Source organism: Pagrus major, chromosome 19 (assembly GCF_040436345.1).
Source record: "Pagrus major chromosome 19, Pma_NU_1.0".
NCBI lineage: Eukaryota > Metazoa > Chordata > Actinopteri > Spariformes > Sparidae > Pagrus > Pagrus major.
In genome coordinates, this window is record NC_133233.1 from 27,880,353 (window position 1) to 27,903,399 (window position 23,047).

At 40.0% G+C, this 23,047-nt stretch overlaps 1 protein-coding gene across 1 annotated transcript; it reads left to right on the forward strand.

Annotated features, from left to right (window-relative positions):
- The first annotated feature begins 1,658 nt into the window (after positions 1-1,658).
- On the forward strand, positions 1,659-13,065 carry LOC141014362 (protein NLRC3-like). Its single transcript, XM_073488101.1, has 6 exons — positions 1,659-1,681; positions 2,529-2,608; positions 2,721-4,578; positions 5,979-6,152; positions 6,746-6,919; positions 12,879-13,065. Exons 1-6 carry the CDS (start codon positions 1,659-1,661, stop codon positions 13,063-13,065), a joined length of 2,496 nt encoding a protein of 831 aa, XP_073344202.1.
- The last annotated feature ends 9,982 nt before the right edge of the window (positions 13,066-23,047 follow it).

The window sequence follows — 23,047 nt, forward strand, 5'->3', positions numbered from 1 at the left end:
GTCAGTGTTATGTTGCTTATTTCTCAGACTGACTCAAGTCCAGAAGACGACAGCAGTTTTGTTTTATGAATTTTATTGTCAATATTTTGTCTCCCACTTCAGGTTCACCTGACAAAATAGTTTAAGAGTAAAAGTTTTCACTAATGAAGCCTCGATTAAAGTCTGTTTCATGGACTTGGACTTCACTGTTCACTCATTGAAGATATTGTGTTGTACCACAGTAGATCCTGTACTGTCCTGTTGGTCAGAAGGATCCAGGTTGCTGTTTCAGTATTAACATATTTTGTTATAACTTAACACTAAGAACTAGATTCTGTTAGACATTTAACCTCTGACATTTAAAAGATGAAACCCAGTTGCAAAGACACAAAATGTTTTCTGTAGAAATCTCAAGTGAAAGATGCCAGAACAATCATTTTATTACATTTTATTTACATAATTTCCAATTTAACATGAGTTGTTATAAAACTTGTTTGTATTTAAAAACGTATTAAAAGCCGTTATTTATTGTGGGACTATTCAACACATTTAAAGTAGACAAAACAATTATGGTCATAAAGTGACCTCACTAAAAACCTGAGCAGTGATCCAGGTACAGGACAACAATAAAGAAATAACGTCTGCAGGCAGGAAGTGGAGACTTTGAGTGGACAGAGCAGGACATCATACTGAGGGACGTCCCTTTAATTAGACAGAGACAAGGCCGATCTTTGTAAATGTCACTTTTGTTTAGCGTCACATTGGGTGATGAGTCTGCAGGCTTCACCATCTCCATTTTACACCCTCCTCCTCTGCATCTTGTTTCACCTGTTTGTCCTCCTTGTCTTCATGTTGTTCTCCTTCCATGTGCTACATATTTACCTCAGTGCTTTCTGAAGTGCAGAAGATGAGTGATTGTGTGGAGGAAGAGGAGGACGGAGCAGAGTCTCCAGTCTCCAGCTGTCTGTCTATGAAGAGTGACCGGTCCAAAGGTTTAGTTCCAGACTTCAGTAAAGAACCTGGACCCTCAGACACACAGTAAGAAGACTGCCATGTTTTTAATCACCAAACTGTCAGTATCACCAGTTTGTGTATTGACATGAAATAAATAAAAACATGCTGGTGTTTCCAGAAATCCATATCACAGATGGAGAGCAGAGTCTTCAGTCTCCAGCTGTCTGTCTATGAAGAGTGACCGGTCCAGAGGTTCTCCTCCGAACTTCAGTACTGAACCTGGACCCTCAGACACACAGTAAGAGATGTGTATAAATATATATATTATATAGTTTTATCATTACCATTAAATGGTTGTAGTGAATTATTTGTTTTACTGGACATTACATTAGAAAAAGTGGTTTGTGTTTTATACTTTATACAATTACATATCAGCAGCATCAGATTGTTCTTGAATGAACTGGTGTGACAGTGGCTCCTACAGAGTGTTGCATTATGGGTTGTCTGTAGTGTTAATGTTGGGTAGTGAGTTGTTCAAGTCCATTCATGGTGTTTGTTAGTCAGTCAGTCCTGAAAGTTGATGATGACTCTCACAGTGTGTTTTGTTGCGATGGAAGAAATAAATTCCTGAGTTTGACAACGAGCCAAAAAGTATCCCAACATCTTTACTGTCAAAGCATCAAATGATCTGTTGAAAAGCCGAGAATCACCACTGGAACGTCCGGATGAGGACGAGCACAAAGATAAAGTCTGAAAAATGATGTCATGCTGCCAGAGGAAATGTATTTGTTTGCTTCTGCAAGACTGACAAGAGTAGGATACTGTTCACATCTGAACCGATACCAGTACCCAACGGTACCTTTTGATACTTTACTCTCTATCTAATAACAAAACATGTGAATTCAGTTCTAAGCTGTTAAATCGAGTCACTTTAGAGACAATATATCATGAGTCATATTTCCAATAGCAATGTACGTTGCATGTGAGTCAGTTTTATTTCAGCAGCGTCTTGCTATACTGCGTAAATAGACTATTTTTCAAGTAAACAGCGACATTAAGCTGTTCCTGCTGCATTAAGTAATTAATATAATTATCCATTATGTCTTAGCATCGAGCTAACAAGCAAAGCGCTTGTTATACAAAATAAATTTGGGAATCAAAGAATGCATGCTTTAATATTTCCTCAGACAGTATGAAGTTCACGTGTTACTGGTTTTCTACAAAGGTTTGAGACATCCTAAAAATCACTGCCCACTATGTTAGTGAACTAAACAGCAGGGTGGTCAGGAAATATCAGACGCAGCCAAAGTCAGTCACCCTGCTGTTTACAAAACCCAAAGCCATCCTGCAGAAAACAGGTTTCAGCTTCTGTCATCCTCAACATAGATCTGTTGTGACTAATGAGGTTAAACATCTTTATCAATAAAAGCATTTACAGTTTGAACACATCAGTCACTGCGTTGTGAGGCTCGACCTGCTGTGACTGAGATTGTTGTCTTATCAAGAGGAGAGTATCTCCTAGTTTGATTTAGTCAAAGCTAAACATTAATAAAACTATGGTTTCTAATCAGGTTGATTTTCCTTTATCTCTTCAGAAAGACAGAGGGAAGTGTTTCTGTGGAGGAGCAGCTGTCCTGCTGTCCAGTGTTAGTCAGTCAGACCAACACTGTACAAAGTAAGACTGTACACCTGTCTGCTGATGTCTTCATGTCTGAAAAAAGGAACTTTTTGATTTAATCAAGATTCTTGCTCTCAATTTAATCCCAGAATATTTTCTTCTCTTTCAGCTGATAGTGTTCTGCAGGAGGCTTTAGATGAACATAAGATCAGTCTGAGGAGGAGATGTGAATGTGTGACTGAAGGAAGTGATGTAACAGGAAGTGATGAAAAAGGAAGTGGAACCCTCCTCAACAGGATCTACACTGAGCTCTACATCACAGAGGGACAGAGTGAAGAGGTTAATACCCAACATGAGGTGAGACAGCTAGAGACAGCTTCCAAGATGGAGACCCTCCATGACGATCCAATCAGGTGCTGCGACATCTTTAAAGCCTCACCTGACCAACAGAGACGCATCAGAGTGGTTCTGACCAACGGCGTCGCTGGAGTTGGAAAAACCTTCTCAGTGCAGAAGTTCACTCTGGACTGGGCAGAGGGCTCCGAAAACCAAGATGTCCGTCTGCTGGTTCTGCTCTCGTTCAGGGAGCTGAACCTGATCAGAGATGAGCAGTACAGTCTTCTCAGGCTGCTCCATGTTTTCCATCCAACATTACAGAAGGTGACAGCAGAGAAGCTCGCTGTCTGTAAACTTCTGTTCATCTTTGACGGCCTGGATGAAAGCAGACTTTCACTGGATTTCAAGAACCATGAGGTCGTGTCTGATGTCACACAGGAGTCATCAGTCAGCGCGCTGCTGACAAACCTCATCGAGGGGAAGCTGCTTCCCTCGGCTCTCGTCTGGATAACTTCCCGACCTGCAGCAGCCAATCGGATCCCTCCTTCACGTGTTGACAGGGTAACAGAAGTACGAGGCTTCACTGACGACCAGAAGGAGGAGTATTTCAGGAGGAGGTTCAGTGATGAAGATCTGTCCAGCAGAATCATCTCGCACATCAAGACCTCCAGGAGCCTCCACATCATGTGTCTGATCCCAGTCTTCTGCTGGATCACTGCTACAGTTCTGGAGCACATGTTGACTATAGACCAGAGAGGAGAGCTGCCCAAGACCCTGACTGACATGTACTCACACTTCCTGCTGGTTCAGACAAAGAGGAAGAAGCAGAAGTACGATGAGCGACATGAGGCGAGTCCACAGAAGCTGACGAAAACTGACAGGAAAGTTCTTCTGAAGCTGGGGAGGCTGGCGTTTGAACATCTGGAGACAGGAAACATCATGTTCTACCAAGAAGACCTGGAGCGGTGTGGTCTTAATGTCACAGAGGCCTCGATGTACTCAGGAGTTTGTACAGAGATCTTCAGAAGAGAGAGTGTGATCTTCCAGAAAACAGTCTACTGCTTTGTTCATCTGAGCGTTCAGGAGTTTCTGGCTGCAGTCTACATGTTCCACTGTCACACCAACAGGAACACAAAGGTCCTGGAGGCTTTTCTAAAAGACTTCACACTCAGGGACTCAGAACCAAAGTCTGTTTTTGAGAAAATTTCTGAGGTTTTTTTTGGATTATCCCTGGATGACTTCCTGAGGAGAGTCATGGAGAAATCCCTTGAAAGTAAAAATGGCCACCTGGACCTGTTTGTTCGCTTCCTTCATGGCCTCTCTCTGAAGTCCAACCAGAGACTCTTAGGAGGTCTGCTGGGTCAGACAGACAACAGTCCAGAAATCATCCAGAGAGCCATCGACAACCTGAAGGAGATGAACAAAGATGATGTCTCTCCTGACAGAAGCATCAACATCTTCCACTGTCTGATGGAGATGAACGACCACTCAGTTCATCAGGAGATCCAAAAGTTCCTGAACTCAGAGAACAGATCAGAGAAGAAACTCTCTGTGTTCCACTGCTCAGCTCTGGCCTACATGCTGCAGATGTCAGAGGAGGTTCTGGATGAGTTTGACCTGAGGAAGTACAACACATCAGAGGAGGGACGACTGAGACTGATTCCAGCTGTGAGGAACTGCAGGAAGGCTGAGTGAGTCCAGATGTGATTATCAACATTATAAATCAGTGTAGATTAGCAGTTTAATTCTTCAGATATACAAACTATAAAATAATTTATTTTGAAATAGCGCTTACATTTTTAAATACAATTGTGATTATTTTTAAAAAATGTTTCACTTACCATGAGTGCAACAATGTAGATGTTTCAGTTGGATGTGTTTATAGCTGTCAGGTTGTTGAACTCAGTTATTCCATTTATTTCTAATGATCATTAAATGTGACAGTTTTTCTTCTATTAATCTTTCTTTGGGTGACAGAAGAAACCCTGGTGAAACTAATGAAAGAGGTTTTTTAACCACTATACTGAAGAGTTTAAAATAAGATCTGTATCATTTTTCATGTGATGTTTCTAAAGTCCTTGAGAATTTCTTTCATGCAGTTATTGTTCTCATTATGTCGGTTTAGAGACATTTCACAGTGAGCAAATGGACCAAAAAGTTCCAGCTCAAATTAAAGCTTCTACTTTACCTTTTATACATGATATGAGATTTTTTTCTGAATTGACTCTTATTTAGTTTTAATCTTTATGTATTTTTGTTCTGTAGAATCAGAATCAGCTTTATTTGGCCAAATATGTGTTGACATACAAGGAATCTGACTCCAGTTTATCATTGCTCTCAGTGTAGTTACACAGAAGAGACATACAGCTGGAAAGGAAAACACCAAAACTGAACCAACAACTAGATGAAACATGAAGAATAAAGAAGTGTGAATGGTCAGGACTGCAATGTACAATAGCATCTGAAAAGGCAGTAGGTGTATAAATCAAAATCACCAATGGCAACACCATAAAAGTGTAAATCATACAAGTCTTTATAGAAGTCAACTGTTCTGAATCACATCTGTATTAGCTGGCAAAATATTAATCATGTAAATGTAGATTTCTAAGATGGTTTTTCAAACTTCAAGCTCATTTGAAGTTCGGGAGGTGCACGATCATTCAGCACCATGATTTGTGGAGCCCACATGCTCGACACAAGACGTGTGATGATGTTACTTTTGGCACTCTCACCCTCATGCTAACACTGTGTTGGGCATAAACTAATCTAACTTTTTGGCAAAAGACACAGGATCAGATCACACTGATAGACTGTGGACATCATGGAAACACAAATGTAATTACATTTTCTCTTCCTTCATCTGCAAGATTAAAATAAAACAAAGATTTAAAGTCTGCAGGTTTTAGAGAGTGATGAGAATAACTGTTTCATGTCAAACACAGATCAGATGAAGGTTTGCTGAACCACTGATGTAAATACCAAATGTCATTCAGAACAGAATGTTTCAAACTGTTTTGACATCAAATGCATGAAGTAAATATAAAGTGTCCTCTTTCATAATAACATTTTTGTAATATCTGTGTCATGACAGACTTTCTAACTGTGGACTCTCAGAGACTCACTGTGAAGTTGTGGCCTCAGCTCTGAAGTCCAACCCCTCCCATCTGAGACAGCTGGACCTGAGTTACAACAGCCTGAAGGATTCAGGAGTGAAGCTCCTGTCTGTTGGACTGAAGAGTCAAAACTGTGCTCTAAAGAGTATGAGGTCAGTTCATTCCATATATTCAATTCAAACCCTTCACTGAGACTTAAACAGTTTAGTTAATTAACTCTGAAGATTTGCAGCAGCATAAATCTTAAGAAATGTCAGTTCTTTGAGACATTTTCTGTGTATCCAAGTGGCTCCATCCTGTGGTGTTCAGAGGAGGCTGCACTGAAGGACTCTATTCAGTGTTTTTATTTATTTATTTTTTTCATTCAGTTTATTTCTAACTTGTAAGTGTTAGTATCCAGCTGATGTCAGTCCCACTCATTTTAGAAACAGGATCATTAATTTAGAACGACAGTTTCACTTGAACTACTCGAGTACTTCCAGAGGTGTTGGTATACCAAAAGTTTATGGACAGCCTGCAGCCAATCAGGATCCAGTTTTCACCCAGACCATGGTATAAAAATATATTTCTCCTCTTACCTGTGGTGGTATTTATCCATCTGCTGTAAATCAGCTGGACCACTGATGTAAATAGCAAATGAAGTGAAAACATCAAACTGACATCAGTCACTGTCTGTTCAGTGAGTGTTGAGGCGTTTTGAGTGTGTAGGGTGTGTATGAACTTACATCATTTATTCTTTATTCAGATTGTGGGGCTGCAGTTTGTCAGAGATCAGCTGTGCTTCTCTGGCCTCAGCTCTGAAGTCCAACCCCTCCCATCTGAGAGTGCTGAGCCTGAGTGACAACAAGCTGCAGGATTCAGGAGCGAAGCTGCTGTGTGATTTTCTACAGAGTCCAAACTGTAGACTGGAGAGTCTGAGGTCAGTTCACTGACTCTGTTACTGCTAACTAATATCTGAGTTTACATTCATACATAACTTACATTGATAAAGTTATAGATTTCCTTTGGTTCATATTTTCAATTTTCTTGAAATAAATTTCTTCTTCAGTCGCAAAAGACTTCTGTTTCTTCAAGAAACTGTAGAAAATGTTCAGTTAGTTGTTAAAGTTAATTAATGTTTATAATTTAATCTGTTAACAGAAGAACTGAACTAACATTTGATTTAAATTGATAAAGTTGAGAAGCTGAAGTAGAAATATTTTTATTTCTGTTGATGTCAATGTGTTTTCACAAATAATGTCTGATCATTGATATTGATCCTACAGAACACACACAGATCAAAGCATATTTTCAAAAGAAGATGTTTAAAAGAAAATTCAGTTTTTCTCCTCTAATAACAGACCTGACTGAGATCAGCAGCATGTTATTGATCTGTGTTGACATGAACAGCTGTATGAATGTTGTGCTGACATGTGGATGATGTCTGTAGAAGGCTGATGATGATCCACAATAACACAATGACAAAGTTACTCTACTCATTTTAGAGAAAAGCTCATTGATGAGGACACAGTAATGTTGAGCTACACTGATTGGATTATAAATTAATTTTCATCTCCATCATTTATTCTTTATACAGATTGAGGGGCTGCAGTTTGTCAGTGTTGAGGCAGTGTTGACCAAATATGAATCAAGTTCCTCGTTCTCTCAGAAATATATTTTCACTGTTTAGCTGTAATATGATAAAGTTTGTGTCCCTGCCACCATGTTAAGAAAGTACCAGGGACGACAGAGAGGCGTTATTATGGATCCTACTGCTGTTGCCTTTGTTGGTTCAGACATGAGGAGTGAGACTGGTTTGGGTTAGGGTAAGAATATCAGGGTAAGATAATCAGAGGCAGACTAGGGCCAATCTTAGCAAGATAAGCAGTGGGATCCAAAATGAGGCGACAGGAGGCACTCACATGCACTAACATGCACACAGCTCAGATCACAACACACACACACTGAGAGTGTGACGTCATTCTGTGTTCAGGACACCATGACTCCACTATATCTTTACATAACTAATAGTTGTATTTTAACTTCCATCTTGTTGTGTTCAGGTGTCTACGTCCTGTCTACCAGGAAGTGAGACAGGAGTCTTTCCCTATTTTTAAGCCTTTCACCTGCTGTGCTCCTGTTTGGTAATTTCTCCTGTTAATATCTCGGGGTGTGACGAGATCTTGTGGCACGAGATCTCGAGATATTAAAACTAGAGATGTACCGATCAGGATTTTTGTGGCCAATCACCGAAAGCAGTATCTGCCGATCCCGATATTGCCAATCACCGATCACAGCGTCAAATCTATAAGTTCTTCTATATTGTTGTCTTGTGTAACTTTCATATATTTAATTAATGATTCTTCTTACACAACATTGACATTGTATTATTAAGTATAAAAATTAGGAGATGAGAAAGTATCATGAATTGACCACCGTTTTATTGCAGGCTGAGGCAATGTGCAATATTTCACACTCTAGAGACTCTCTTAGAGACAACCTGGACTCAGCTTACATAGAGTAACTGTAGCTTACTAGCTTAAGCTTTCTTGTGGCAATAATTATGTGTACAACAACAACACACAACATGTGCAGTGCACCAACACAGACAACAGTAAACATTTCACACTCTTAGAGTCAATACAAGTTGTACAAGTTGTAAACTATAAACCTTAGTTTTCCTGTGGAAAAAGGAATTAAATCTTAAATTAAAAAATGGATTATGTGCACAACACACAACATGTGCACCAACAATAAACATTTCACTCTCTCTAGAGGCTCTTTCTTAGAGACACAATTTGGAGTTTAGCTACAAGCTTTTTTGTGGAAAAATAAAATAAATGTGTCATACAAATGAGAATAAGAACTATGTACACTGACATGTGCAACATTATCTCTAGAGACACTCTCTTGGTCATACAACTTGGAGCTTATACTGTAGCTTTCCTGTCAAAAAATTAACTTAACTGAAAGTTAAAATTTGGAGGTTTTATAGTCCCTTGAAATTTAACGTATCTTGTGTTGGATGTTCAAATGAGTAAAAACCCAAGACTCACACTTGAATGTCATGTCTGCGCCACTTGATGTCGCCATTTTCTCTTTCTTTCCCTCTTCTGTTTCGGGACTGAGTGGCGTGCAAAGGATCTTGGGATATGGGAGGCCGCAAAGGACAGTAGCGGTGCGTCCTCCAAAAAGGGGAAATGAAGGCCGCATTTGAAGGAGCCTTTGAATTTGGACAGCCTTCGCGCAGCGTTGTGATGTAATTGGCCTTCAAATGCGCCCTTCGAAGGCTGCAGACCCTGAATTTGGACACATCCAATGCACTGTCTCTATATTGAAACGTCATCTGATCGGCCTGCTTTGATCTATTTTGAGAACTCCGATCAAAACCGATAGGGGCATTATCGGCCGATTGCGATCGGTTGCCGATCGATCTGTGCATCTCTAATTAAAACGTGTCTGACATCAAACTCGAAATTAACATAGAAGATGCCCCCGCCACTTTTAAGTCGTTTGTGTGGCAGCATTTTGGTCCCTGATGGAAACAATAAACGGCGTCAGACTGACAGACAAGACACGACAAGATTTGCAGCAGCATAAATCTGAAGAAATCCTGTGGCGTTCAGAGGAGGCTGCACTGAAGGACTCTATTCAGTGTTTTTGTTTATTAATTTTTTTTCATTTCTAACTTGTAAGAGTTAGCATCCATCTGATGCCAGTCCCACTGATTTTAGAAACAGGATCATTTGTCTCCACTATATCTTTACATAACTAATAGTTGTTTGCTGACATCTACAGATTTTAACTTCCATCTTGTTGTGTTCAGGTGTCTACGTCCTGTCTACCAGGAAGTGAGACAGGAATCTTTCCCTATTTTTAAGCCTTTCACCTGCTGTGCTCCCGTTTGGTAATTTCTCCTGTTAATATCTCAGGGTGTGACGAGATCTTGTGGCACGAGATCTCATGTTATTAAAACGTGTCTGACGTTGAACTCGAAATTAACATAGAAGATGCTTCTGCCACTTTTAAACCGTTTGTGTGGCAGCATTTTGGTGCCTGATGGAAACAATAAACGGTGACAGACTGACAGACAAGACAAGAACATTATGTAAGAACTGTAAGAAAATAGTGCTGTACACCGCGGCTAACACGAGCACTATGCAAAGACACCTACAGAACCACCACAGCTCTCTACTAAAATCAACCGTGCCTGTGAAGAAAACACTGAAAGGCCAGACAACACTGACAAATGCTTTTACATCTCAACTTCCACAGTCAAGTGCTCGAGCCACAGCAATAACGAAAGACATCAGCGTTTTCATTGCAGCTGACATGAGGCCATTTCCCATGGTGGAAAACTGGCGACTCCTCCACACATTGAAATCAAAGTTCACCATCCCAGTGGTCCTGAACCTCTACACAGATAGCATACCTTTCCATCCCTGCTACCTCCGCTCCAAGTGAGCGTGTCTTTTCAACTGCAGGAGACATAGTTAGTGCCCAAAGGTCTCAACTGCTGCCAGAAAATGTAGACATGCTCATATTCTTGAACAAGAACGTGACCATATCTTAGGCTGGGCAGTGTAGTTGTAGCCAGCTCTCAGCTCTGTATCATGCTTGGAGGGAAATCATGTCAGTCTCTGTTTGCACTTTAAGTATTGAGAGAGAACTACTTTGATTATTGTTTGCACTTAAAACAAGACGACTAAGAAAAACTTTGTGTTATTTATTTTTTGTTATTTATACTGTTTTTATTTTTTACTTTCAATTTGTGGAGAGGAGTTCAGTTAGAAGGTCACACAGCTTCAGTTAGAAGTTAGAAGCTCACACATAGTTCATGCACAGTTATAAGGTCTGAAGAGACTCATGAGAAATCATACAGGAGAGAAGCCAGTCAGTTGAGTTTGCGGTGAAACCTTTTACAGTTCTTACATATTGTTTGTGTCTTTTACTGCATATGATAATTCATACTCAGTCACAAAGTAGAGCTGAAGTCACATTCATTACAAGATGATTACTAGTTAAAACATTTCAAGATGGACCTGCATTGTTTTGCATTTTTTAACTTAAAAAAAAAAAAAATGGCGTTAACGTCTCGTCCTCGTGAGCTGAGTGTATCGTCACGCCTCTATTAATCTCCCATTTTCATAGTGATACAAATCAAAAAGGTCTTCTCAGGTCCTGTGTGGGGGTATGTGTCGTGGTACCTGGCAACCCAACTCAGAGGGAGAGTTGAGCATGTGCCAACAACCCTGCCTGACGTTTGCCACTCGTCCCTGTGTCACTAATGCTCTGCTCCACTCACTTTGCCCCTGAAAATGGGTGAAACAGCTGCCAAAAAGAAAACATTGCTTCCAAAATTCACATAACTTTGTGTGAAACTTTCCCTTTCTTGATAATTGTCTCCTCTCTCACTTGTGTGGGACACGCAGGAGGCTGACGTGCTGCCAAGTGCTACCTGCTTGTTTTAGGTGTCCAACTGGGCTGTCCAGACCGAGCGCCCCGTGCTGTGGTCCTCCATGGCCAGCTTATGATTTCTACTGATCCTTTTATGGAGCCAGATGAAAAAATAACACCTCAAATATGAAATGATAGAAGTGAACATTGAAAATAATGTATTCAAAAGAATATCAGAATTAAATCCAAATCATTTAGATTGAAATGAACCTTTTCCTTCACTTGTTTTTATTTTGAAAATGTTTTTAAAACATTTTATGATTCAAGGTCAAAACTTAAACTTTCATGTTCAAATTTTATTTTTTCAATACGTTTATTTTCTCCAAATTAATAAACCTTTTGGCCTTGATCTGGCTCCATATCCTTTCACCATCTGTCCTATTTTGGCAGGATTCTGTGAGTGAATCTGACAAAACACTGGTAATTTACTAGAAATAGTGTCGCTGCTGTTTGTGGTTGTGTGTTTCTGTATTTGTTCCTCAGAGATGTGCAGCAAACACACACAGGCACAGACCACAGGCTTAAGAAAACCCCTCCCCACATATAATCACACAAGTCTATGGTCCTTTTAACTTCATTGTTACAGAAGAAGCAGCGTCCTGCTTATCACATAAAAGGCTTCATGTTATCAATTCATGGTGTTTATTATAAAGATGCTCTATTTGGGGGCGGTGTTTAGCTCAGTTGGTTGAGCACCCGCCCCATGTGTTGAGGCTACAGTCCTCACTGCAGGCGGCCCCGGTTCGAATCCCGCATCGAGCGGCCCTATCCTGCGTGTCATTCCCCCCCTCTCTGCCTCCCATTTCCTGTCACTCTCTATACTGACCTATCCATTAAAGGCATAAAAGCCCCAAAAAATATACTTAAAAAAAAAAAAAGATGCTCTATTTGTACGTCTAATTAGAAAAGAGCCGAGGAGCAGAATTTAAGTGAAAGACATTTTATGTGCTTGAAATGTTACATGTTGACTTTTGATCACTTTTGTGGACTTAGTTTGACTTTTTTGACTTGAAGACTTACATGAAGTCTTTTTACTCACTCTGACGTGTCAGGATATAACCTTTTTGATTCAAACAGCATTAAAATATCATGTGATCTGCTACTTCAGTGCACGCTAACAACAAATATTACTGGGACCATAATAAAAATTTGCACACCAGCTTTTTTAATATCCAAGAGTTCAAATCATAAACTCTACCACTGACTTCCTCAGTAATGAACTGGACACATTTAGGCACCTTGAGTAACCATATACTTGTTTTGTCACTTTGTGTACTTGACAGTGTTGAACCTGCATCCTGTTGGGTTCAGGTGTTTGGAGTTTCCATTTTCTAAACTTCTACATTCTGAACCTTCTTCAGCTCTGAACAGATTATTAAAAACTGAATGATTTGAAGCAGGAACATTGTCTTCTAAACTTACATCATTTATTCTTTATTCAGATTGAGGAGCTGCAGTTTGTCAGAGATCAGCTGTGCTTCTCTGGCCTCAGCTCTGAAGTCCAACCCCTCCCATCTGAGACTGCTGGACCTGAATAACAACAAGCTGCAGGATTCAGGAGTGAAGCTGCTGTGTGATTTTCTACAGAGTCCAAACTGTAGACTGGAGACTCTGAGGTCAGTTCACTGACTCTGTTACTGCTAACTAATATTTGATTTTGCATTCATACATACAAAGTAGAGCTGAAGTCACATTCATTACAAGATGATTACTAGTTAAAACATTTCAAAATGGACATGCATTGTTTTCCTTTTTGTTTTTTTGTTTTTTTCATTTATTTTTTTATTGATTTTCCAAACACATTAGTGACAGTTATAAGAAAGCAAGTATCAGGTTTCTTTTTGTAACTTAAAAAAATAAATAGTGTTAAAATCTCGTCTCTTCTCGTGAGCTGAGTGTATCGTCACGCCCCTATTAATCTCCCATTTTCATAGTGATACAAATCAAAAAGTTCTTCTCAGGTCCTGTGTGGGGGTATGTGTCATGGTACCTGGCAACCCAACTCAGAGGGAGAGTTGAGCATGTGCCAACAACCCTGCCTGACGTTTGCCACTCGTCCCTGTGTCACTAATGCTCTGCTCCACTCACTGTGCCCCTGAAAATGGGTGAAACAGGTGCCAAAAAGAAAACATTGCTTCCAAAATTCACATAACTTTGTGTGAAACTTTCCCCTTTATTGATAATTGTCTCCTCTCTCACTTGTGTGGGACACGCAGGAGGCTGACGTGCTGCCAAGTGCTACCTGCTTGTTTTAGGTGTCCAACTGGGCTGTCCAGACCGAGTGCCCCGTGCTGTGGTCCTCCATGGCCAGCTTATGATTTCTACTGATCCTTTCATGGAGCCAGATGAAAAAATAACACCCTAAATATGAAATGATATAAGCCTCATCTCATTTTCTTGACCGCTTTATCCGTGAGGGTCGCGGGGATGTTGGCGCTTTATCCCCCCCTTTCATGGGGTTGCGGGGGTTACTGCAGCCAATCCTAGTTTTCATATGGGCGGAGGCCAGGGTATATCCCTGGACGAGTCGCCAGCTCATCGCAGGGCCCTTTCTGAGGGCAGAGGCTGCCACACAAGGTGCCAACTGCGCGTCAGGAGCAATTTCGGGGTTCAGTATCTTGCTCAAGGATACTTCAGCATGTAGCTCAGTTCCGCCCAGGGGAGCCGGGGTTTCGAACCAGAGACCTTCTGGTTGCTGGTCACCTGCTCTACCCACTGAGCTACAGCCGCCCCAAATGATGATATAAGTGAACATTGAAAATAAATCATTTATTCAAAAGAATATCAGACTTAAATCCAAATCATATTTAAATTGAAATGAACCTTTTCCTTCACTTGTTTTTATTTTGAAAATGTTTTTGATTTTTTTTTTTATGATTCAAGATCAAAACTTGAACTTTCAAGTTTAATTTTTTCAAACATATCAGGGTTTCCTCTACATGTAATTGATTGTGGCGCACCGCCACGGCAAAATAAAAGCCGCCACACCTTCAGAATAATGGGTTTTTTTTGTTAGTTTTTACCTTGTTTTTATGTTGTTTTATGTTTATGTTAATGTAAATTATTGTATGAAATGTGAATTTTGGCACAAAACATGGGGTTTTTCATGAAATGTGACGCTACGCTGCAAATACCCTTATTTTGAAAAATCAACACCGGAGTCACCACCTGCCTGTCTGGCTGCGGCGCGCGAAAGACGAAGAAAGTAGAGAAGACAGTCTGACGTGGATGGAGAGAAAAGGTACCCGTGAAAACGACCCTACTGTTATAGATGGATTAGGCTACAGAAAAAATCCTGAGTCGGGATAAATGTGTTATTGATTGGTTAATGCAGGATACGCATTATTTCAGAGAGATTCTTATTTTTATTTTATTTTGTACCATTGACACTTGTTAAAGAGAGATTACTTTAGGCCTAATAAAGCATGTCGAGTCTTTGGTTATACAGTAGAGAAAGATATTATTTTGTTGTAGATTAATTTTTAACGGTAAAATTTAATTTTCTATTGATAGAGGAAACCTGTCACGTTTCAGATACACGTTTTGAACAGCACGACATAACGTTAGCTTAGGTAATGCCCAGGTAATTTTCTGCCATGACTCCTTTCTGGTTACATTTTCAGATGAGTATATTAAACTATTTTCAAAAGAAGAGAAAGGTTCCAGAGGAAGAGAGTCAGGTAACGTTACATAAAGGAGAGGCTCAATGTTCTTGATTTATTATCGTGAGGTTATTCCCTCAAGTCAATAGAAACGATAATGATGTGTACCGTGATAAGTGTAATATTTAAATATTCATAACATTACCTGCATGGTATTGGTGATGTGAACGAATTTAACACTTTCCAATATTATATTAGATAAGAGCACAGGCAGAAGTAGTGCAGGAGGTGAGAGGAGCAGAGAAAAGAGAAGAGGCAGAGAAGGAGGGTGAGCATGGTGAGGCAGCAGAGAGCAGCAGCGAAGGAGAGAGAGGGAGGAAAAAAACAAAACACACGGAATCCGGCTTGGACCCAAAATGGACATAATGTATTTAGAAAAACATTTGGTTTGAAATGGCCATAATTTCACATTTCAAAGTTCATGTCGTCGTCGTCACCCCCTCTTCCACCCGGGCAGACCTCCCCCACGGTTTAAAAAAATCCTGGAGGAAACCCTGCATATACTTGTTTTGTCACTTTGTGTATTTGACAGTGTTGAACCTGCATCCTGTTGGGTTCAGGTGTTTGGAGTTTCCATTTTCTAAACTTCTACATTCTGAACCTTCTTCAGCTCTGAACAGATTATTAAACACTGAATGATTTCAAGCAGGAACATTGTCTTCTAAACTTACATCATTTATTCTTTATTCAGATTGTGGAGCTGCAGTTTGTCAGAGATCAGCTGTGCTTCTCTGGCCTCAGCTCTGAAGTCCAACCCCTCCCATCTGAGAGAGCTGCAGCTGGACAACAACAAGCTGCAGGATTCAGGAGTGAAGCTGCTGTGTGATTTTCTACAGAGTCCAAACTGTAGACTGGAGACTCTGAGGTCAGTTCACTGACTCTGTTACTGCTAACTAATATTTGAGTTTACATTCATACATAACTTATATTGATAAAGTTATAGATTTCCTTTGGTTCATATTTTCAATTTTCTTGAACTAAATTTCTTCTTCGGTCCCAAAAGACTTCTGTTTCTTCAAGAAACTGTAGAAAATGTTCAGTTAGTTGTTAAAGTTAATTAATGTTTATAATTTAATCTGTTAACAGAAGAACTGAACTAACATTTGATTTAAATTGATAAAGTTGAGAAGCTGAAGTAGAAATATTTTGATTTCTGTTGATGTCAATGTGTTTTCACAAATAATATCTGATCATAGATATTGATCCTACAGAACACACACAGATCAAAGCATATTTTCAAAAGAAGATGTTTAAAAGATAATTCAGTTTTTTCTCTTCTAATAACAGACCTGACTGAGATCAGCAGCATGTTATTAATCTGTGTTGACATGAACAGCTGTATGAATGTTGTGCTGACATGTGGATGATGTCTGTAGAAGGCTGATGATGGTCCACAATAACACAATGACAAAGTTACCGTGTGTGTGTGTGTGTGTGTGTGTTTGTGTTTGTTTGGAGCATGTTTTCATTTTACTCTATTTTATTTTTCTCTTATTCACTTCCGACCTCGAGCTGCTATTATCTGTTATTGTTTGCACACTGTTCCTTTGTGCTGCAGTGTCAAATTGAATTTCTCCTACAGGGATCAAGAAAGGTTCATCTCATCTGTACTCATTTTAGAGAAAAGCTCATTGATGAGGACACAGTAATGTTGAGCTACACATTTAAAACCTGAACACATCTGATTGGATTATAAATTAATTTTTATCTCCATCATTTATTCTTTATACAGATTGAGGGGCTGCAGTTTGTCAGTGTTGAGGCAGTGTTGACCAAATATGAATCAAGTTCCTCGTTCTCTCAGAAATATATTTTCACTGTTTAGCTGTAATATGATAAAGTTTGTGTCCCTGCCACCATGTTAAGAAAGTACCAGGGACGACAGAGAGGCGTTATTATGGATCCTACTGCTGTTGCCTTTGTTGGTCCAGACATGAGGAGTGAGACTGGTTTGGGTTAGGGTAAGAATATCAGGGTAAGATAATCAGAGGCAGACTAGGGCCAATCTTAGCAAGATAAGCAGTGGGATCCAAAATGAGGCGACAGGGAGGCACTCACATGCACTAACATGCACACAGCTCAGATCACAACACACACACTGAGAGTGTGACGTCATTCTGTGTTCAGGACACCATGACGCCACTATATCTTTACATAACTAATAGTTGTATTTTAACTTCCATCTTGTTGTGTTCAGGTGTCTACGTCCTGTCTACCAGGAAGTGAGACAGGAGTCTTTCCCTATTTTTAAGCCTTTCACCTGCTGTGCTCCCGTTTGGTAATTTCTCCTGTTAATATCTCGGGGTGTGACGAGATCTTGTGGCACGAGATCTCATGTTATTAAAACGTGTCTGACGTCAAACTCGAAATTAGCATAGAAGATGCCCCCGCCACTTTTAAATCGTTTGTGTGGCAGCATTTTGGTGCCTGATGGAAACAATAAGTGGTGACAGACTGACAGACAAGACACGAACAATATGTAAGAACTGTAAGAAAATAGTGCCGTACACCGCGGCTAACACGAGCACTATGCAAAGACACCTACAGCACCACCACAGCTCTCTACTGAAATCAACCGTGCCTGTGAAGAAAACACTGAAAGGCCGGACAACACTGACAAATGCTTTTACATCTCAACTTCCACAGTCAAGTGCTCGAGCCACAGCAATAACGAAAGACATCAGTGTTTTCATTGCAGCTGACATGAGGCCATTTCCCATGGTGGAAAACTGGCGACTCCTCCACACATTGGAATCAAAGTTCACCATCCCAGTGGTCCTGAACCTCTACACAGATAGCATACCTTTCCATCCCTGCTACCTCTGCTCCAAGTGAGCGTGTCTTTTCAACTGCAGGAGATATAGTTAGTGTCCAAAGGTCTCAACTGCTGCCAGAAAACGTAGACATGCTCATATTCTTGAACAAGAACGTGACCATATCTTAGGCTGGGCAGTGTAGTTGTAGCCAGCTCTCAGCTCTGTATCATGCTTGGAGGGAAATCATGTCAGTCTCTGTTTGCACTTTAAGTATTGAGAGAGAACTACTTTGATTATTGTTTCCACTTAAAACAAGAAGACTAAAAAAAACTTTGTGTTATTCATTTTTGTTATTTATACTGTTTTTATTTTTCACTTTGAATTTGTGGAGAGGAGTTCAGTTAGAAGGTCACACAGCTTCAATTAGAAGTTAGAAGCTCACACATAGTTCATGCACAGTTATAAGGTCTGAAGAGACTCATGAGAAATCATACAGGAGAGAAGCCAGTCAGTTGAGTTTGTGGTGAAACCTTTTACAGTTCTTACATATTGTTTGTGTCTTTTACTGCATATGATAATTCATACTCAGTCACAAAGTAGAGCTGAAGTCACATTCATTACAAGATGATTACTAGTTAAAACATTTCAAAATGGACCTGCATTGTTTTGTCTTTTGTAACTTTTGATCAAATAACATTTTTAAGACGTTTTTTTAAAAATGGTGTTAAAATCTTCTGTATCGTCACATCTCTATTAATCTCCCATTTTCATAGTGATACAGATCAAAAAGGTCTTCTCAGGTCCTGTGTGGGGGTATGTGTCATGGTACCTGGCAACCCAACTCAGAGGGAGAGTTGAGCATGTGCCAGCAACCCTGCCTGACGTTTGCCACTCGCCCCTGTGTCACTAATGCTCTGCTCCACTCACTTTGCCCCTGAAAATGGGTGAAACAGTTGCCAAAAAGAAAACATTGCTTCCAAAATTCACATAACTTTGCGTGAAACTTTCCCTTTATTGATAATTGTCTCCTCTCTCACTTGTGTGGGACACGCAGGAGGCTGACGTGCTGCCAAGTGCTACCTGCTTGTTTTAGGTGTCCAACTGGGCTGTCCAGACCGAGTGCCCCGTGCTGTGGTCCTCCATGGCCAGCTTATGATTTCTACTGATCCTTTCATGGAGCCAGATGAAAAAATAACACCTCAAATATGAAATGATATAAGTTCATCTCATTTTCTTGACCGCTTTATCCGTGAGGGTCGCGGGGATGTTGGCGCTTTATCCCCCCTTTCATGGGGTTGCGGGGGTTACTGCAGCCAATCCTAGTTTTCATATGGGCGGAGGCCAGGGTATATCCCTGGACGAGTCGCCAGCTCATCGCAGGGCCCTTTCTGAGGGCAGAGGCTGCCACACAAGGTGCCAACTGCGCGTCAGGAGCAATTTCGGGGTTCAGTATCTTGCTCAAGGATACTTCAGCATGTAGCTCAGTTCCGCCCAGGGGAGCCGGGGTTTCGAACCAGAGACCTTCTGGTTGCTGGTCACCTGCTCTACCCACTGAGCTACAGCCGCCCCAAATGATGATATAAGTGAACATTGAAAATAAATCATTTATTCAAAAGAATATCAGACTTAAATCCAAATCATATTTAAATTGAAATGAACCTTTTCCTTCACTTGTTTTTATTTTGAAAATGTTTTAGATTTTTTTTTTTATGATTCAAGATCAAAACTTGAACTTTCAAGTTTAATTTTTTCAAACATATCAGGGTTTCCTCTACATGTAATTGATTGTGGCGCACCGCCACGGCAAAATAAAAGCCGCCACACCTTCAGAATAATGTTTTTTTTTTGTTAGTTTTTTACCTTGTTTTTATGTTGTTTTATGTTTATGTTAATGTAAATTATTGTATGAAATGTGAATTTTGGCACAAAACATGGGGTTTTTCATGAAATGTGACGCTACGCTGCAAATACCCTTATTTTGAAAAATCAACACCGGAGTCACCACCTGCCTGTCTGGCTGCGGCGCGCGAAAGACGAAGAAAGTAGAGAAGACAGTCTGACGTGGAGGGAGAGAAAAGGTACCCGTGAAAACGACCCTACTGTTATAGATGGATTAGGCTACAGAAAAAATCCTGAGTCGGGATAAATGTGTTATTGATTGGTTAATGCAGGATACGCATTATTTCAGAGAGATTCTTATTTTTATTTTATTTTGTACCATTGACACTTGTTAAAGAGAGATTACTTTAGGCCTAATAAAGCATGTCGAGTCTTTGGTTATACAGTAGAGAAAGATATTATTTTGTTGTAGATTAATTTTTAACGGTAAAATTTAATTTTCTATTGATAGAGGAAACCTGTCACGTTTCAGATACACGTTTTGAACAGCACGACATAACGTTAGCTTAGGTAATGCCCAGGTAATTTTCTGCCATGACTCCTTTCTGGTTACATTTTCAGATGAGTATATTAAACTATTTTCAAAAGAAGAGAGAGGTTCCAGAGGAAGAGAGTCAGGTAACGTTACATAAAGGAGAGGCTCAATGTTCTTGATTTATTATCGTGAGGTTATTCCCTCAAGTCAATAGAAACGATAATGATGTGTACCGTGATAAGTGTAATATTTAAATATTCATAACATTACCTGCATGGTATTGGTGATGTGAACGAATTTAACACTTTCCAATATTATATTAGATAAGAGCACAGGCAGAAGTAGTGCAGGAGGTGAGAGGAGCAGAGAAAAGAGAAGAGGCAGAGAAGGAGGGTGAGCATGGTGAGGCAGCAGAGAGCAGCAGCGAAGGAGAGAGAGGGAGGAAAAAAACAAAACACAGAATCTGGCTTGGACCCAAAATGGACATAATGTATTTAGAAAAACATTTGGTTTGAAATGGCCATAATTTCACATTTCAAAGTTCATGTTGTCGTCGTCACCCCCCCTCTTCCACCCGGGCAGACCTCCCCCTCGGTTTAAAAAAATCCTGGAGGAAACCCTGCATATACTTGTTTTGTCACTTTGTGTATTTGACAGTGTTGAACCTGCATCCTGTTGGGTTCAGGTGTTTGGAGTTTCCATTTTCTAAACTTCTACATTCTGAACCTTCTTCAGCTCTGAACAGATTATTAAACACTGAATGATTTCAAGCAGGAACATTGTCTTCTAAACTTACATCATTTATTCTTTATTCAGATTGTGGCGCTGCAGTTTGTCAGAGATCAGCTGTGCTTCTCTGGCCTCGGCTCTGAAGTCCAACCCCTCCCATCTGAGAGAGCTGGAGCTGAGTAACAACAAGCTGCAGGATTCAGGAGTGAAGCTGCTGTGTGATTTTCTACAGAGTCCAAACTGTAGACTGGAGACTCTGAGGTCAGTTCACTGACTCTGTTACTGCTAACTAATATTTGAGTTTACATTCATACATAACTTACATTGATAAAGTTATAGATTTCCTTTGGTTCATATTTTCAATTTTCTTGAACTAAATTTCTTCTTGGGTCACAAAAGACTTCTGTTTCTTCAAGAACTGTAGAAAATGTTCAGTTAGTTGTTATAGTTAATTAATGTTTATAATTTAATCTGTTACAGAAGAACTGAACTAACATTTGATTTAAATTGATGAAGTTGAGAAGCTGAAGTCGAAATATTTTGGTTTCTGTTGATGTCAATGTGTTTTCACAAATAATATCTGATCATAAATCAAAGCATATTTTCAAAAGAAGATGTTTAAAAAAAAAATCAGTTTTTTCTCCTCTAATAACAGACCTGACTGAAATCAGCAGCATGTTATTAATCTGTGTTGACATGAACAGCTGTATGAATGTTGTGCTGACATGTGGATGATGTCTGTAGAAGGCTGATGATGATCCACAATAACACAATGACAAAGTTACTGTGTGTGTGTGTGTGTGTGTGTGTGTGTGTGTTTGTTTGGAGCATGTTTTCATTTTACTCTATTTTATTTTTCTCTTATTCACTTCCGACCTCGAGCTGCTATTATCTGTTATTGTTTGCACACTGTTCCTTTGTGCTGCAGTGTCAAATTGAATTTCTCCTACAGGGATCAAGAAAGGTTCATCTTATCTGTACTCACTTTAGAGAAAAGCTCATTGATGAGGACACAGTAATGTTGAGCTACACATTTAAAACCTGAACACATCTGATTGGATTATAAATTAATTTTTATCTCCATCATTTATTCTTTATACAGATTGAGGGGCTGCAGTTTGTCAGTGTTGAGGCAGTGTTGACCAAATATGAATCAAGTTCCTCGTTCTCTCAGAAATATATTTTCACTGTTTAGCTGTAATATGATAAAGTTTGTGTCCCTGCCACCATGTTAAGAAAGTACCAGGGACGACAGAGAGGCGTTATTATGGATCCTACTGCTGTTGCCTTTGTTGGTTCAGACATGAGGAGTGAGACTGGTTTGGGTTAGGGTAAGAATATCAGGGTAAGATAATCAGAGGCAGACTAGGGCCAATCTTAGCAAGATAAGCAGTGGGATCCAAAATGAGGCGACAGGGAGGCACTCACATGCACTAACATGCACACAGCTCAGATCACAACACACACACTGAGAGTGTGACGTCATTCTGTGTTCAGGACACCATGACTCCACTATATCTTTACATAACTAATAGTTGTATTTTAACTTCCATCTTGTTGTGTTCAGGTGTCTACGTCCTGTCTACCAGGAAGTGAGACAGGAGTCTTTCCCTATTTTTAAGCCTTTCACCTGCTGTGCTCCCGTTTGGTCATTTCTCCTGTTAATATCCCGGGTGTGACGAGATCTTGTGTCACGAGATCTCATGTTATTAAAACGTGTCTGAGGTCAAACTAGAAATTAACATAGAAGATACCCCTGCCACTTTTTAATCATTTGTGTGGCAGCATTTTGGTGCCTGGTGGAAACAATAAAAGGCGACAGACTGACAGACAAGACACAAACAATATGTAAGAACTGTAAGAAAATAGTGCCGTACACCGCGGCTAACACGAGCACTATGCAAAGACACCTACAGAACCACCACAGCTCTCTACTGAAATCAACCGTGCCTGTGAAGAAAACACTGAAAGGCCGGACAACACTGACAAATGCTTTTACATCTCAACTTCCACAGTCAAGTGCTCGAGCCACAGCAATAACGAAAGACATCAGTGTTTTTATTGCAGCTGACATGAGGCCATTTCCCATG